This window comes from Hyperoodon ampullatus, assembly GCF_949752795.1.
Source record: "Hyperoodon ampullatus genome assembly, chromosome: 11".
Lineage (NCBI taxonomy): Eukaryota > Metazoa > Chordata > Mammalia > Artiodactyla > Ziphiidae > Hyperoodon > Hyperoodon ampullatus.
Genome location: NC_136924.1, coordinates 94,723,436 through 94,736,731, shown reverse-complemented (window position 1 = coordinate 94,736,731; position 13,296 = coordinate 94,723,436). Strand labels below are relative to the sequence as shown.

Here is a 13,296-nt window from a genome sequence, read left to right as displayed (position 1 = left end):
CAGGACTGATGCGTGCTCCCTGAACGTCTTCCTTTTGGAGACAGTGTGAGAAAGTTAAAGACGTCTAGAAAGGACTAAGAGTAGAATGGAAGAAGAGAAGCCACTGGGAAGCAAACGTGGAGACCTTAAAACCAGGAATAGATATAGAGAAAGAAGCTAGGATGAAAGGGGAGAGAAAAACCACAGAAAATAACAGCCCGAGGGAGTAACAGAAGAGAAAGAGAGAGGAGGAAAAACCGATTTATTGCTGAGAAGAGTTTCTCTCCTTAAGTTCTCTAGGTCAAGAAGTCAGACATGGCACAGAGCATGGAAAGGAGGTAACGGACGCCCAGTGCGTGATCTGGAGAAGGAGGAGTCCAGCCCGATGAGAGTGCAGTCCCGAGCCCTGATGGCTTCTGCCCTGGTGTATTTCATCCAGGTGAGTTGTGAAAATGCAGGCATAAGACCTCTGTTGGTTTCTTTGTTTCTCAGATAAATCAACTCTCAGAAGAACCTGGAGGGAAATGAATGAGAGGGGAAGACATATATAGAACCAAAGGGATGGTAGGGAAGAGAATAACTAGAAAGTTTCCTTAGTATTATAGGGTTACATATAGTGCATGTGTGACTAATGACCTCAGTGAAAAGAAGGACATATATACTAGTAGGAGAGCAATGGCTATTTAGAAGTGTCTCATGTATATTTCTCTCTTTTAACATGTCTTCACCTATCCCTCAAAACCCCAAGTAAGTTACTGGGAATTCCCTGGTGGTCCAGTCACTAGGACTCCACACTTCCACTGCAGGGGGCACGGGTTCGATCCTTGGGCAGAGAACTAAGGTCCCACAAGCTGCATGGCATGGCCAAAAAAAAAAAAAAAAAAATCCAAGTAAATTATTAAAACTAATTACATAATTCCCCTAAATAGTGTTTCCCATATCAGCCCTAATACTACTCTAGCAGTTTAGGTGCCTCTGGATGAGAGATAAGTTGAGAAAGAAAACTCTTTTAAAATACTTTGCACTTTTTATTTCTCCCCACTAAGAAGCAGAAGATTCTGAGTAACTCATTAGCTGAGAAAGAGTCATTGGACTGAGGAATTCTGGATCACTTTCAGTGGGAAGTTTACACAGATATGAAATCTATTAAGAAGAAAGGCACATGAAGAAATGGGCTGGTTTCAGATTCCTGAACAGCTCCTAACAGGGAGGGTGCTATTTTACTTCCTATCTACCAGTTAATTGAATGTCTGAAACCATAGCTTTTTCTGTCTTTTTCTTGTATTTTCTTTTTACTTCTTCTTCTCCTCCTTGTCGTTCCCTTCCTTTCTTTTCTCGTTTCTTCTCTTTTTGCAACAGGCCTGAAAAGAGGCATTTTATCAGCTGAGCACTTTAGGCTTTTTTAAAACTTTAGTCAAGAAAACAAAGCGAAGTACCAGGGGTGGGTTGAGGACACACATACTTTGTCATCTTTAGTGGCCAATTATTTTCAATTAAAACAAAACCAGGGGTTTCTCAAATGTTTTCTGCAGAGATCCGCTGTTTGTTCTTTTACAAATCCTTTTCACCCAATGTCGTAGGTAGGTGTGTCCCCTGCCTGCCTCCACCTCCCCCCAAACTCCCAATAAGTACAAATTCTTGCCTCTTTTTAGAGTAACTTTGTGGCCTTTGTTGTTGATTTCCTGAAATATCAAGTCATCCAAGTTATTGGAAGAGAGAGGCAGTTTCTAGAACAGAAGTTTACTTAGGAGAAAGTCAACTGAAATATAAGGCAAAAGAAGGCGTGGGACATTCCTTTCTTGGGAGTAGAAGGGACCCGACAGCAATGTCAACAGTTGTTAGAGCAGACTTGTCCCTGGTTCTAGTGATTCATTCCACACGTATACCTGAGAGAGTTTGATCTGAATTCTGGCCAAATCAATAGGTGTATGCAGTTGGTCATGTTACTTAAACCTCTATGCCTTAGTCTCTTAACGTTTCAAAATGATGTACCCACCAGCATGGTTATTGTGATGAAAAGTTATGAAATCTTAAAAATTCTTAGCAGTCTGGCTGGCATAGAGTAGCTATTCAATCAATACGTTTTTCCCCTCCCTTTCCCCCCTTCTTCTCTTGTACGGTGAGTTATTGATGTACGGAGGGAATAAAAAAGAGCAGTGGGGTTGAATTCAACTTGTAACGGATAGAGAATTAGGAGAACAAGAACAGTATCCTGAGAGACAGATCAGGAAATTTCTAGGACAAGCAAATTGATATAAATGCTGCCTCTCATTCACAGAGGCAGTGATGCTCACCCACCACCAAAAAACCCAAACCAAAACAGATTAGATATTTGCTCTTCCAGGTTTTCCCACCATGAATTTAATAAAGATCAGGTATAGGAGAGATGAAAACAGTCCTCAACATGACTGACCCCATGACCTTGTCCTTGTATTTGCCCTGCTGTCACCAACAGACCTGACAGCGCAGTCATGAGGGATGACTCACAGGCTGCTGAGCAGAGCAGATGAGACCATTTCCCTGTCTGAGATTGTTTCCCTTCCTACAGCTTCCTTGGGCAAGATGTGAGGAGAACTGTGTCAGTCCTGAACAGTAAGTATCTGAGAGTCCACACTGGGAGGAAAGCGAGACAGACAAAAACGTCAACACCCAAAACAGGGTCAAAATGTCATTAGATATCTCTGACTTCCCTTATTTCTACTTAAATGGCATCACCCACTAATCTCACAGACAGGTTATCCAAAAAGAGGTGTTCCTGTCATCCTAAGTACTCAAGATAACACTGCTGATGGCGTTTTTCCAAAGCCAATCTTCTTGTCAAAACAGCAGACTTAATCTCAGTTTATACAGTCACAGTGATTTGCAAAAGATTTTCTTTTCCAAGCCTCTCAATGAGTCACCGAGACAGACGGGATTTACTACTGACACGCAGATATACTTGGGTGATTGCCAACGTAGCACCACCATTTCAAATCTGCAGAGCGTTTCCTATTTTTCAGGGCATGTTAATATTTATTGCAGACTTCATTTAGCTATCACTTTGAGGTAGTTATCCCTCAACCTAAACCTGTCACAATCAGGTCCTATGTAGACACAGAGGACACAAAGACAAAAAGGGAAGAGATTCATTCCTCTTGGAGATAAACTATTTAAGAAAGCAGGGACAATTTGAATGAAAAGACTTACTTAGGCTGAAGGAAAACACATATTTAGCCACAGGAAGAGTTTCCCTACAGCCAAGTCTGTTAAACCCAAGGGAAATGGTGATGGCCTTGGTTACTTGCCACGCGCTCTCTGCGGTTTTAGACACCTACCACCATAGGAGGGTTATTTTTAATAGAATCAGAATTGTAACATTGTAGAACTGGAAGGGGCTTTGAACAAACGGGGAATGTGAGAACAGCTAGAGACACTGTTCAGTGAAAAAGAAAACTGTATGATCTACAGCTGTGCAAACAGAGAGGATGTAGAAGTGGATTTCAACAGATCACTAGATCATAAAGTATTAAATGTATTCATCTTCAGCGACAAACAAATATTTTCCTTCCCCTCCCCTTCACACTCCCCAACTTATCCCACACTCCTTCTCCCTTGCAATCCATATTTTCTTCATTCTATAGAGAAACTTGATAATTGCCCTAGTTCATTCAGGATATTTAATTAGCTTTTGTCATGAGGAAGTTGGTTTCTACATTTTTTCCCCCTTCTTGTTTGGCCTCAACGGATATGCTTATCTGTTTTGATCCTGGATGTGAAAATTTAAAGCCCTTTTTATGGTGGGAGTTTTTATGGTGGCCCTTTTTTATTTTTTCTGCTTTTTATTTTTTTATTGAAGTATAGTTGATTTACAGTGTTGTGATGTTGTGTTCGTTTCTGATGTACAGCAAAGTGATTCAAATATATATATATATATATATATTCTTTTTCATATTCTTTTCCATTATGGTTTATTACAGGATATTGTGTATAGTTCCCTGAGCTATATAGTAGGACCTTGTTGTTTATACGGTGGCCCTTTTTGCAACAACTTGCAAAACATAAATTACAAACTATCACGCTTATAACTGAAATTTTCTTTATGTTTAAATTGTATTGACCTCCAATATATACAAACCTTAACTTTCACATTTATTTTCACTCTTTGTAAACTTGCATTGAAAGTTCTTTCTCGGTAATTGTCATCAAAACTGTTTACAATGGTCATGGTTACATGTTCTATTAACAGTATTTTCATGATCACTAGTTTAGTCTGTCTCATAATGACTTACACAATGCCACCATGTATAGTATAAATCACTACTGAAGGCATCGCATTTCATAATAGATTCAGCTGGTTACATCGAAGTTAATATAACCTGTGATGCTTTTATTATAACAAGGTATCATACATTGTAACTTGTATTTCTGATTCTGGAATTATAACAGGCTTTGACTATATTTTTATTGCAAACAAACCTTTATTCTTTCTCCATAGTTGCCTGACCACAGATTGGGTACATCTCTGGTATATATGGTAAGTTTCAGCTATATTACCCAGAAAGATGTTTAAAAGGGAGTTTTTCTCAGGGGTATTACTTTTATTTATTTATTTATTTTGGTTTTTAAATATATTGACAGCAGAAAAGAAACTGAGACATCCAGTCCATTTCCTAGCATCTCATGGAGTAAAGCTTCTTTACCTCATCACTAACCTGTGTGACAATACACCAGGATTTCCTATTTCAATACCATCTCCTGGACCAACATCGACAGATTATTGTGTACTTTCTCAGGGTCAGCTCTAGAGAAAGCCACAGAGAGGAGATTACTTCAGTAAAAAGTAGCCCCTCCAAACCACATTTAAATCTGTCATGAATTGCTCTAGTGAACTGACTTAGTCTTGCTGGCAAAATAAGGAAGTATATACGTGAAGAGAAAGCCTGGGAGTTAAAATCTGGTAGTCATTCTATAAAATACTCAAACAAAAATCAAAATGGAGACACTGAAGACTGATTACGCCAAAGTTGGGAAAAACACCAGACCACAGAGCTCTCACTGCTCGGTGGGGTCCTTACAGGTTGCTGGTGGTCATCGGGGCGCTGCTTCTCCTGTGTGGCCTGACTTCTGTGTGCTTCCGCTGTTGTCTGGGTCACCAGCAAAATGGAGAAGACGAGGGCCGGCCACCCTACGAAGTGACGGTCATCGCTTTTGACCAGGACAGCACTCTCCAGAGCACGATCACTTGTGAGTACACTAACGTAGAACATGCGAGGTGAACCCGGGTTTAAACGATCGCTTAGGACAGTGCACTGTGTAAATAACATGTAAAAGTGTAAAAACATGCATCAAATAGTGTTAAAGATTCTAAAACTTAGGGCAGCTTTAATTTCCCAAAGCCTGATGGTGCAGTTACCTGGTCTCCCATGGATGCTGTATTTTCAGTTTTTGGTCAGATAATGGAGTGAAGAAAGAAATGAAATGTTGGAGACAATATTGGAAATGTCTTACCAGAAGAATTCCCAAGTTTATAAATAATTATCTTGATAAAACCATTTTAAGCTCTGAACATATCCCTTTCTCGAAAATGTCTTAGATTTTTGTGAAAACTTACACTTTCTATTATCTATACTAATTTTTTTTTATCTTTAGAGAAATCAGTTGTGTGTACTTTCTTTATTCACCAGGTCTTAAACCATTAGATATTAAACCCAACACTGGACGATCATAAGACACTTTCCTATATTTCCCTCCGTTCTCTTCTTTGGATTATATTCTTTGCTAAAATAGGAGCGTGAATACAAGGCAGAACAGCAGGCCTTGTGATATTTATACCCTGTGATAAATTATACCCTGTGATAAATACCCTGTGATATTTATTTTGAAAAGAGAGAACACTATAGCACGTTGTTCACCTATCCTGCTTTTCTTTTCTCACTGTCATTTTGGGGAAAAGACAAATAGGCAGAAACAACTATTTCTAAGGCGTCTGCAACTTCAATGTGTTGGTATAAAGGGTTCCAAATCTGTAAAGGGGAAAGGACAGGGTTGTGAGCTATGGGAGCCCACTTTAGAATTTGAGGAAGCCAGAGAAGACGGGATCTCCTAGCAAAGAGTGAAGCTGGTTTCTGAACAAGCTTCACCGGATTTTCCTAACATCTGTAGCCAAGAGTGATGATGAATTTGGACACTTGTTTAAAATGGAAGGGGACTGAGTGCGCCGTAAGTCTCTGACTTCTGTGGACGCCGCATTTACTTGACTAGTCCTTCTTTCCTCTCCAGCCCTGCAGTCAGTGTTTGGCCCTGCGGCTCGAAGAATCCTGGCCGTGGCTCACTCCCCCAGCCCCCTGAGCCAGCTGCCGCCCTCTCTGGACACCCTCCCAGGGTATGAAGAAGCTCTTCACATGACTCGCTTCACTGTTTCCAGGTGTGGCCAGAAAGCACCTGATCTACCCCCAGTGCCAGAAGAAAAGCAGCTGCCCCCAATGGCAAAGGAGTGTTCTCGAATAGGACCCTGTTCTAATTGATGGGAATTCTGGTTTGATCAATGGGTTGGGGGTTTGCCCAGAGTTGGTAGAGATTCACAGACAAATGGAACCTTTTTTCCCCCCTAACTTTCAGAAGGCTTAGGATGGCCATCTAAACAACATTCAGTGGCAAAGATGGATTCCAACCCAGACACATATATTTTCTGCTATGGCATGTTCTAGTCGAGAGCTCTTCTTTAGCCAGTGGCCACAATTTGCAATTAACCTATAGCAAGGCTGATTACTACTGAACAGGAAAGCATCAAAGGTATCTTGGATTCCTTCAGCTATTGAGCTCCTTTCCCCATAGGATGCTGCAAGTTGCTGGTTTCTCTACCAGTGAATAGACTATGTACACTTGTGGAGAAAGACCAGCCTGCAGGCACAGCCCAGAGACATTCATGCACTGCATGCTTCCTCTCAAGAAAGCACTCACTTTTATGCTAAATGACAATGAGAATTTCGTACGTCATGTAATGCCTCACTGGACATCCAGAATCCAGGGGTGGGATTGCAGGCCTGGGCTTAGAGGACACAGCAGAGTATTGAAGTGCCAAATAATCAAGGTCTTTCTTTCACTCTGGTCCTACCCACCAGCAGTAGGGGAAACTGCATAGAATGCAGTAACAGTTCTATTCATTTTTTAGTTCCTCTGCCCTGCAAACATACGCGCACACACGGAGGCACGCAAGCATACACACACGCACGCTTTTCTAACTCTGAAAGAATAGCGCCGCTTTGCTTCTTTCCTCTTTCCTGCTTTGACCAAATGTCTCTACAGTTGTGACAAACACTTGCTTCTAGTGGTGGCCATCACTGCCACCTAGTGGAGCCATGGTAGAAGTGCATTCTCCTGTGGGAGCCCATCTTCGTACCTCTCTGGTTTTTGGAGCCCTAACTGGGTGGGAAACTTCCCAGGGCAGGATCATACTGTATAGTGATAAGCTGTCCACATAACATACTACCTCCAAAATGTACCGTTATTGGAAAATTTAGGAAGTGAAGTGTATTTCGGGAAATACTGCTTGCCAGTGACCTTAGAAAAGTCATTGAACTCTCTCAGACACAGTTTTCTCATCCATAAATTAGAAGATATAACACTTCCAAGGATTGTTGTGAAGATCAAATAAGGTATATGTAAATGACAAGATTTGTAAATTATTATGCACATGTATTTGTTACTCTTACTTTTTTTTTTTTTTTTTTGGTACGTGGGCCTCTCACTGCTGTGGCCTCTCCCGTTGCGGAGCATAGGCTCCAGACGCGCAGGCTCAGCGGCCATGGCGCACAGGCCCAGCCGCTCCACGGCATGTGGGATCTTCCCGGACCAGGGCACGAACCCGTGTCCCCTGCATCAGCAGGCGGACTCTCAACCACTGCACCACCAGGGAAGCCCTACTCTTACTCCTGACAACTAATTTTCACCAGCCTGCTATGACTCTACTGAAAATTATGTTCTGATTTGTCCTTTTGCCAGCCAGCCTGCTATGTTATTGCCAAGTCACACCTGATGTAGCTTTATTTCATCAATAAATATTTGTTGATTGAGGTAAACAGCTGAAGACATGTGATTCTTCTTGATATATCCTGTGTAGAGGTAAGAAATATTTGAGAAAAATTTATTAGGCAATTAGGTCCATTTCTCAGGGAGCAACACAGACCCGGGGATGGCTGATTAATGCACCACCTCATTAAATACTTTCTTGAGATGCTCACTCAGCCAGGAGGGAAAATGTTCTAAGCGAGTATAACCTGCTGGTGACCTGAATTTATTCTGAGTCACTTAAGATGTTGCCTCTGGAAATCGTTAATGCACGAATTGTTAATAGCACCCGAGGGGGCCTTGTTTTGCCACTGCCAAATGAATCTCTTCATTATTACATATTCCATGAAACATTCTAGGCCCTTTCATTCTTAAAATACTACAGTCTTAAAGAAGTTAAAATGTCCTCGGGTATAACAAGATCTTGAAAGAAATCCTGCCTGTAAGGATCTTATTCTAAAGAGATCTCTCCGCCCCACTTTCCCCTTCCCCTTGCCCTCTCCTCAGCCACAGAGAGTCACCTTAGCATTACATCACAAGCAATCAGTAGCCACTTGGCTTCACTTCTTTTTTTTTTTTTTAAACATCTTTATTGGAGTATAATTGCTTTACAATGGTGTGTTAGCTTCTGCTTTATAACAAAGTGAATCAGTTATACAGATACATATGTTCCCATATCTCCTCCCTCTTGCGTCTCCCTCCCTCCCACCCTCCCTATCCCACCCCTCTAGGTGGTCACAGAGCACTGAGCTGATCTTTATCTACTCAGCCGAAGACATCTGTTCATCAGCTCAGTCCCTTTCACCACTGGTCTCAGTTTTAACTCCTTTTAACTTTCCTCATACCGATCCTTCAAACTTTAAACGTTGGTTCAGTGACACGAACAGATTTCTCCCCAAAGCCTACATCCCTGAGCAGTGCTGCAGTCTGAAAGAGACATTGGGAATAGGATCTATCAGGACTTGCTGATGGATTGGGTAGGGAAGTGTAGTAAGGGAAGATGATTTCTAGATCAGTGACCCGAGGCAATGTGTGGACGGTGTAGCTGTTTATGAGGATGGCGAAGACTAGCAGAGACCTGATTTAGGGGGAAATTAAATTCAGGGATTTCTAAAATGGGGGAAAGGCATTTTGTGGCAAAATATAAACCAAGTGAATCTGAAATGAGGTCTAATACACGAAAACAGCAAGGAAGGTTCAGGTGTGCCAATGAGAAAAATCATTTTCCTCGAGATTGAATGAGGAAAGCCTCAATCTGTAAAAAAGAAAAAGAAATTCCATATTGGATCTTGATACTTTGCAGTGTTTGTAAAATAAGCCACTGGGAATGGCCCAGAGATTATTGGGATTTGCCAATTTGGGAATCTGGGGTCTGGACAGGAGGATATGAGTTTGGAAGCCATCAAGTTAAAATGTGTATTTATAGATATGGATATAAATGAGATAACTCTCCCTCCTTCTTCCTCTTTTTTTTTTTTTTTTCTGCGGTACGCGGGCCTCTCACTGTTGTGGCCTCTCCCGTTGCGGAGCACAGGCTCCGGATGCGCAGGCTCACCGGCCATGGCTCACGGGCCCAGCCGCTCCACGGCATGTGGGATCTTCCCGGACCGGGGCACGAACCCGTGTCCCCCGCATCAGCAGGCAGACTCTCAACCACTGTGCCACCAGGGAAGCCCTGCTTATTTTTTAATTGTTCACTTACTATTAGCTTTTTCCCTTTAGCATACATTAGTTTAGTATGCATTATATATTCTAAAAAGAAGGGAGAGCATTATCTGAAGGAGAAAAGTATCACATTGTTAAGCCTGGGACTAAGTAATTCAGACACTGTGCGTGAAGACAGCCATGAAAGTTTTTTAGCAGGAGAGATCCATGTGGTCAATGTTTTAGAAAGACACTGATGAAAATGTCTGAGGTCTTAGCTGAAATGTGAAGAAGGCAGGTCTTGCTTCCAGCCAGGAGCATATATTAAAAATCCTAGTCAAAACTGATGAGAGCCTGAAAATGAATGGGAGGCTGGGCGGGAAATGGTGGTGATGAAATGAATGATAATCATTTCTTCTTTTCAGCAGAGCTCCGAGCTGTGCTCAAATTGAAAAAACGAATAACAAAATGGTTAGGAAATAGAACCTTTACAGCATTGTTCTCTAGGTCTTTCCTCTAATTTTAAGCAGTGGAGTGTCCCTGCCACCTCTTTCTCAGTCTGAATGACAAAAATGTGGATTGATAGAAACCTCCTGCAGCCTGGCTGTGAAGCTGCACTATTCATTCTCTACAGTTTAATTTGGGTTTTCTGGGGGTGATTGCACTAGTGAAAAAAAAAACCCACATTTAAAAAAATCATTTTTTATTTGCCAAAACTGAAATTCTTACAATTGGCGCTATGTCCAGTATCTGAAAGGAAGTGTTAATATCTACATAGCAAGAGGAAAAGACTCTGAGAGCTTGAAGTCTCTAATCTGTGAGAGACCTGGAAGATGGGCCTAGATTAGTTTACACAAGGATAATAAAGGCACTCCTTTCTGCAGGAAGATGGGTCTGAAAGAAGATTGATTGGACTGTGATGACTGGTTTTGTCTGAGGTTTGGAGGCAAATAGAACAGTACAAGATACCTCTTAGTGGCTTGTTTCTGATCCAAGTCTAGGTCAAGAGCTAGAGCATAGAATCTGGTTGAGTTGGCCTTATGGGTCTGGCCGATGAGACCTTTATTAGACGGTCTGATTAGTTAACACATTAGGAGTGTACTTGTATATGAGAGCATGGACATAAAGCAAAAATGGAATTTATGTAACAAATATAAGAAGCAGGGGAGGGCTTCCCTGGTGGCGCAGTGGTTGAGAGTCTGCCTGCCGATGCAGGGGACACGGGTTTGTGCCCCGGTCCGGGAAGATTCCACATGCCACGGAGCGGCTGGGCCCGTGGGAGCCATGGCCGCTGAGCCTGCGCGTCCCGAGCCTGTGCTCCGCAGCGGGAGAGGCCACAACAGTGAGAGGCCCGCGTACCGCATAAAAAAAAAAAAAAGAAGCGGGGGAGAAAAACTGCAAAGTCTGGGAACAGTAAGTTTTGTTTTCTTTCCATTTGTTAAGCAGATTGGCTGGAAGGCAATAAAGAAGCCAGGATAGGAAGTCCGCCCTTGAACAGGCTGACTGGGAAAAAAAAATTCTGTGATTTATGGATTGTCCAAGATATATTGAGCATTCCACTGTGGAAAATATTTTACAAGCTGTGTCTGAATAATGGTGGCCAGTGTCCTTCTGTTGGCACCTCCACCTCAGCTAAGCCAGAATTGCACCATTTCCCACCTCAGAATTCCTCGTAACTGTAGAGTTTGGAAAGGGTGTCATGAAAGTGGTCATTTTTGAGTTGAAACCTGAAGGATCATAGAACTTTAAATGTCAAATAGACATTATAAGTGCATTTTCTGTCTATGAGCAAAGAAGAGAAAGATGAGAACGTGAATCATGGAGAATGTTAAAAGTTCCAAGAGTGATAGAAAAGGAATGGATCTGAAAAGATAGGTTGACATCTGTTTATGGAAGGCATTAAATATTGTAACCAAATGCAGGTTTGGCCACTCGCTGCTCAAGAGCCAATAACGAATTGAGGGGCAAGCTTCAGTAGAGAAGAAAGGTTACCTTATTCAGAAAAACCGGCAATCTGGGGAGACGGTGGACTTATGTCCAGAGACCAACTCTGAAGATTCTGCTCAGCCATGACAATTTTTAAAGGGAAAACAATCTCAGTTAATCATTAAGGCAGAAGGTCACATTCTTCGTCATCTTTCCACTGTGTACAAACCTGCTGACTTCTCCTGATCTATCTTGGGTCGCCGTCTTGCTCATGTGGTCCACCTGCAAATTTACTAGGGGAAAGCTAGGGGTAGAAGGTCAGTCATTCTTTAACTACTTAATCCTTCACTCTTATTCCTTCTAATCTGGGAAAGGAATCAACAGGTTAGGTAAGGTGGTGTGTATGTTTAGCAAATCAGAAATCAGGAGCTAAGTTAAATGTTGCCTAATGACCTCATCTTTATGATTAAGGTCTAAAGTAAACAGGGATGGACAAAAGAAAAGAGGCAGAGGAGATGCTCACAATATGAGCTTAAGCAGTTCGGTCTTTATCCTGCCTTGTATGAAAGCTACTGAAAGTCTCTGAAGAGGGAAAAGAGATCATGTAACTTGTAAGATGCTTCAGTTGTCACTACAGGATGAATAAGAGAAGTGAGGTCTAGAGGACAGGGACAGCATTATGGCTCTTCAGCCACCCCAAAGACAACACTCCAATTTCTTCCAGAAGAGCTTAGTTATAGGCAAAGTTATGGAATAAGGCAGACTAAATTTAAAGCCTCTTCACTGTGTTTCAGCTTCCCGGTAGGACTCATCCAAGTGTTTCTGTGGCCCTTTGGTAATTCCTGTCCTTGTTTGACAAATCATATCAGTGTTCTTAGTGTCTGGACTTTCTTGGGTCCCATTTTGTATATCAAACTTGCCTACATAGGCTCTGCCTTGTACAACCCTCTTGCACTAGACTTAGCACCTGCTCTTTCTTCCCATGTTAATTCTAAGTACTACGGGTGGCAGAATTGAGTACCCTCTTCTCCCTCTCCCCCAAAAGAGTGTAAATCCAAACTCAGGAAATATCAAAATAGATAAATGTAAATCCAATTCAAAGGGGACAAAAGGTCACCAGGAGTTGAACAAATGGTAAGTAATCATAACCATTTGAATGCCTTCAGTGCCCTATCTCATTCTCCAAACTATGTGCTTCCTTTTGTCAGCTTTGGAGGCTGAGTTGCAGCAGACAAGTGATGGAACTGGTGGAGAGCTGAGTGCCTGAGCTGGCTTTACCCTCAACTTCCTCAGACTTCAAACACCAAACTGAAAAGCCTTTTGCTCTGATTTTTTTCATTTAATTTTTATTCCTTTTAATCAAATGCATACCTTCATACAGATTACAAAGTCAAATAGCTCTACAAGGCTTGTGAAGAAAAGGAGTGCCTTCCCACCACACGCATACATGCACATATAATCCCTACTTTTTAGCTGACTTTTTAAAATCTACGTTTCTTCAAATATTATACATATGTTTCTATTCCTTTTCTCTTTTTTTTTTGAAGTATAGTTGATGTACAATGTTGTGTTAGCTTCAGGTGTACAGCAAAGTGATTCAGGTATACATATATGTGTGTGTGTATATATATGTGTGTGTATATATATATATATATATACCTTTTTTTCACATTCTTTTCCATTATACATTATTACAAGATA

General features: G+C 41.6%; 1 protein-coding gene across 1 annotated transcript; it reads left to right on the top strand.

Annotated features, from left to right (window-relative positions):
* Positions 1–364: 364 nt before the first annotated feature.
* On the top strand, positions 365–6,482 carry TMEM52B (transmembrane protein 52B; the record flags this gene model as incomplete). Its single annotated transcript, XM_079715331.1, has 5 exons — positions 365–418; positions 2,528–2,571; positions 4,454–4,492; positions 5,036–5,202; positions 6,238–6,482. 5 exons carry the CDS (start codon positions 365–367, stop codon positions 6,480–6,482), a joined length of 549 nt encoding a protein of 182 aa, XP_079571457.1.
* Positions 6,483–13,296: the final 6,814 nt, after the last annotated feature.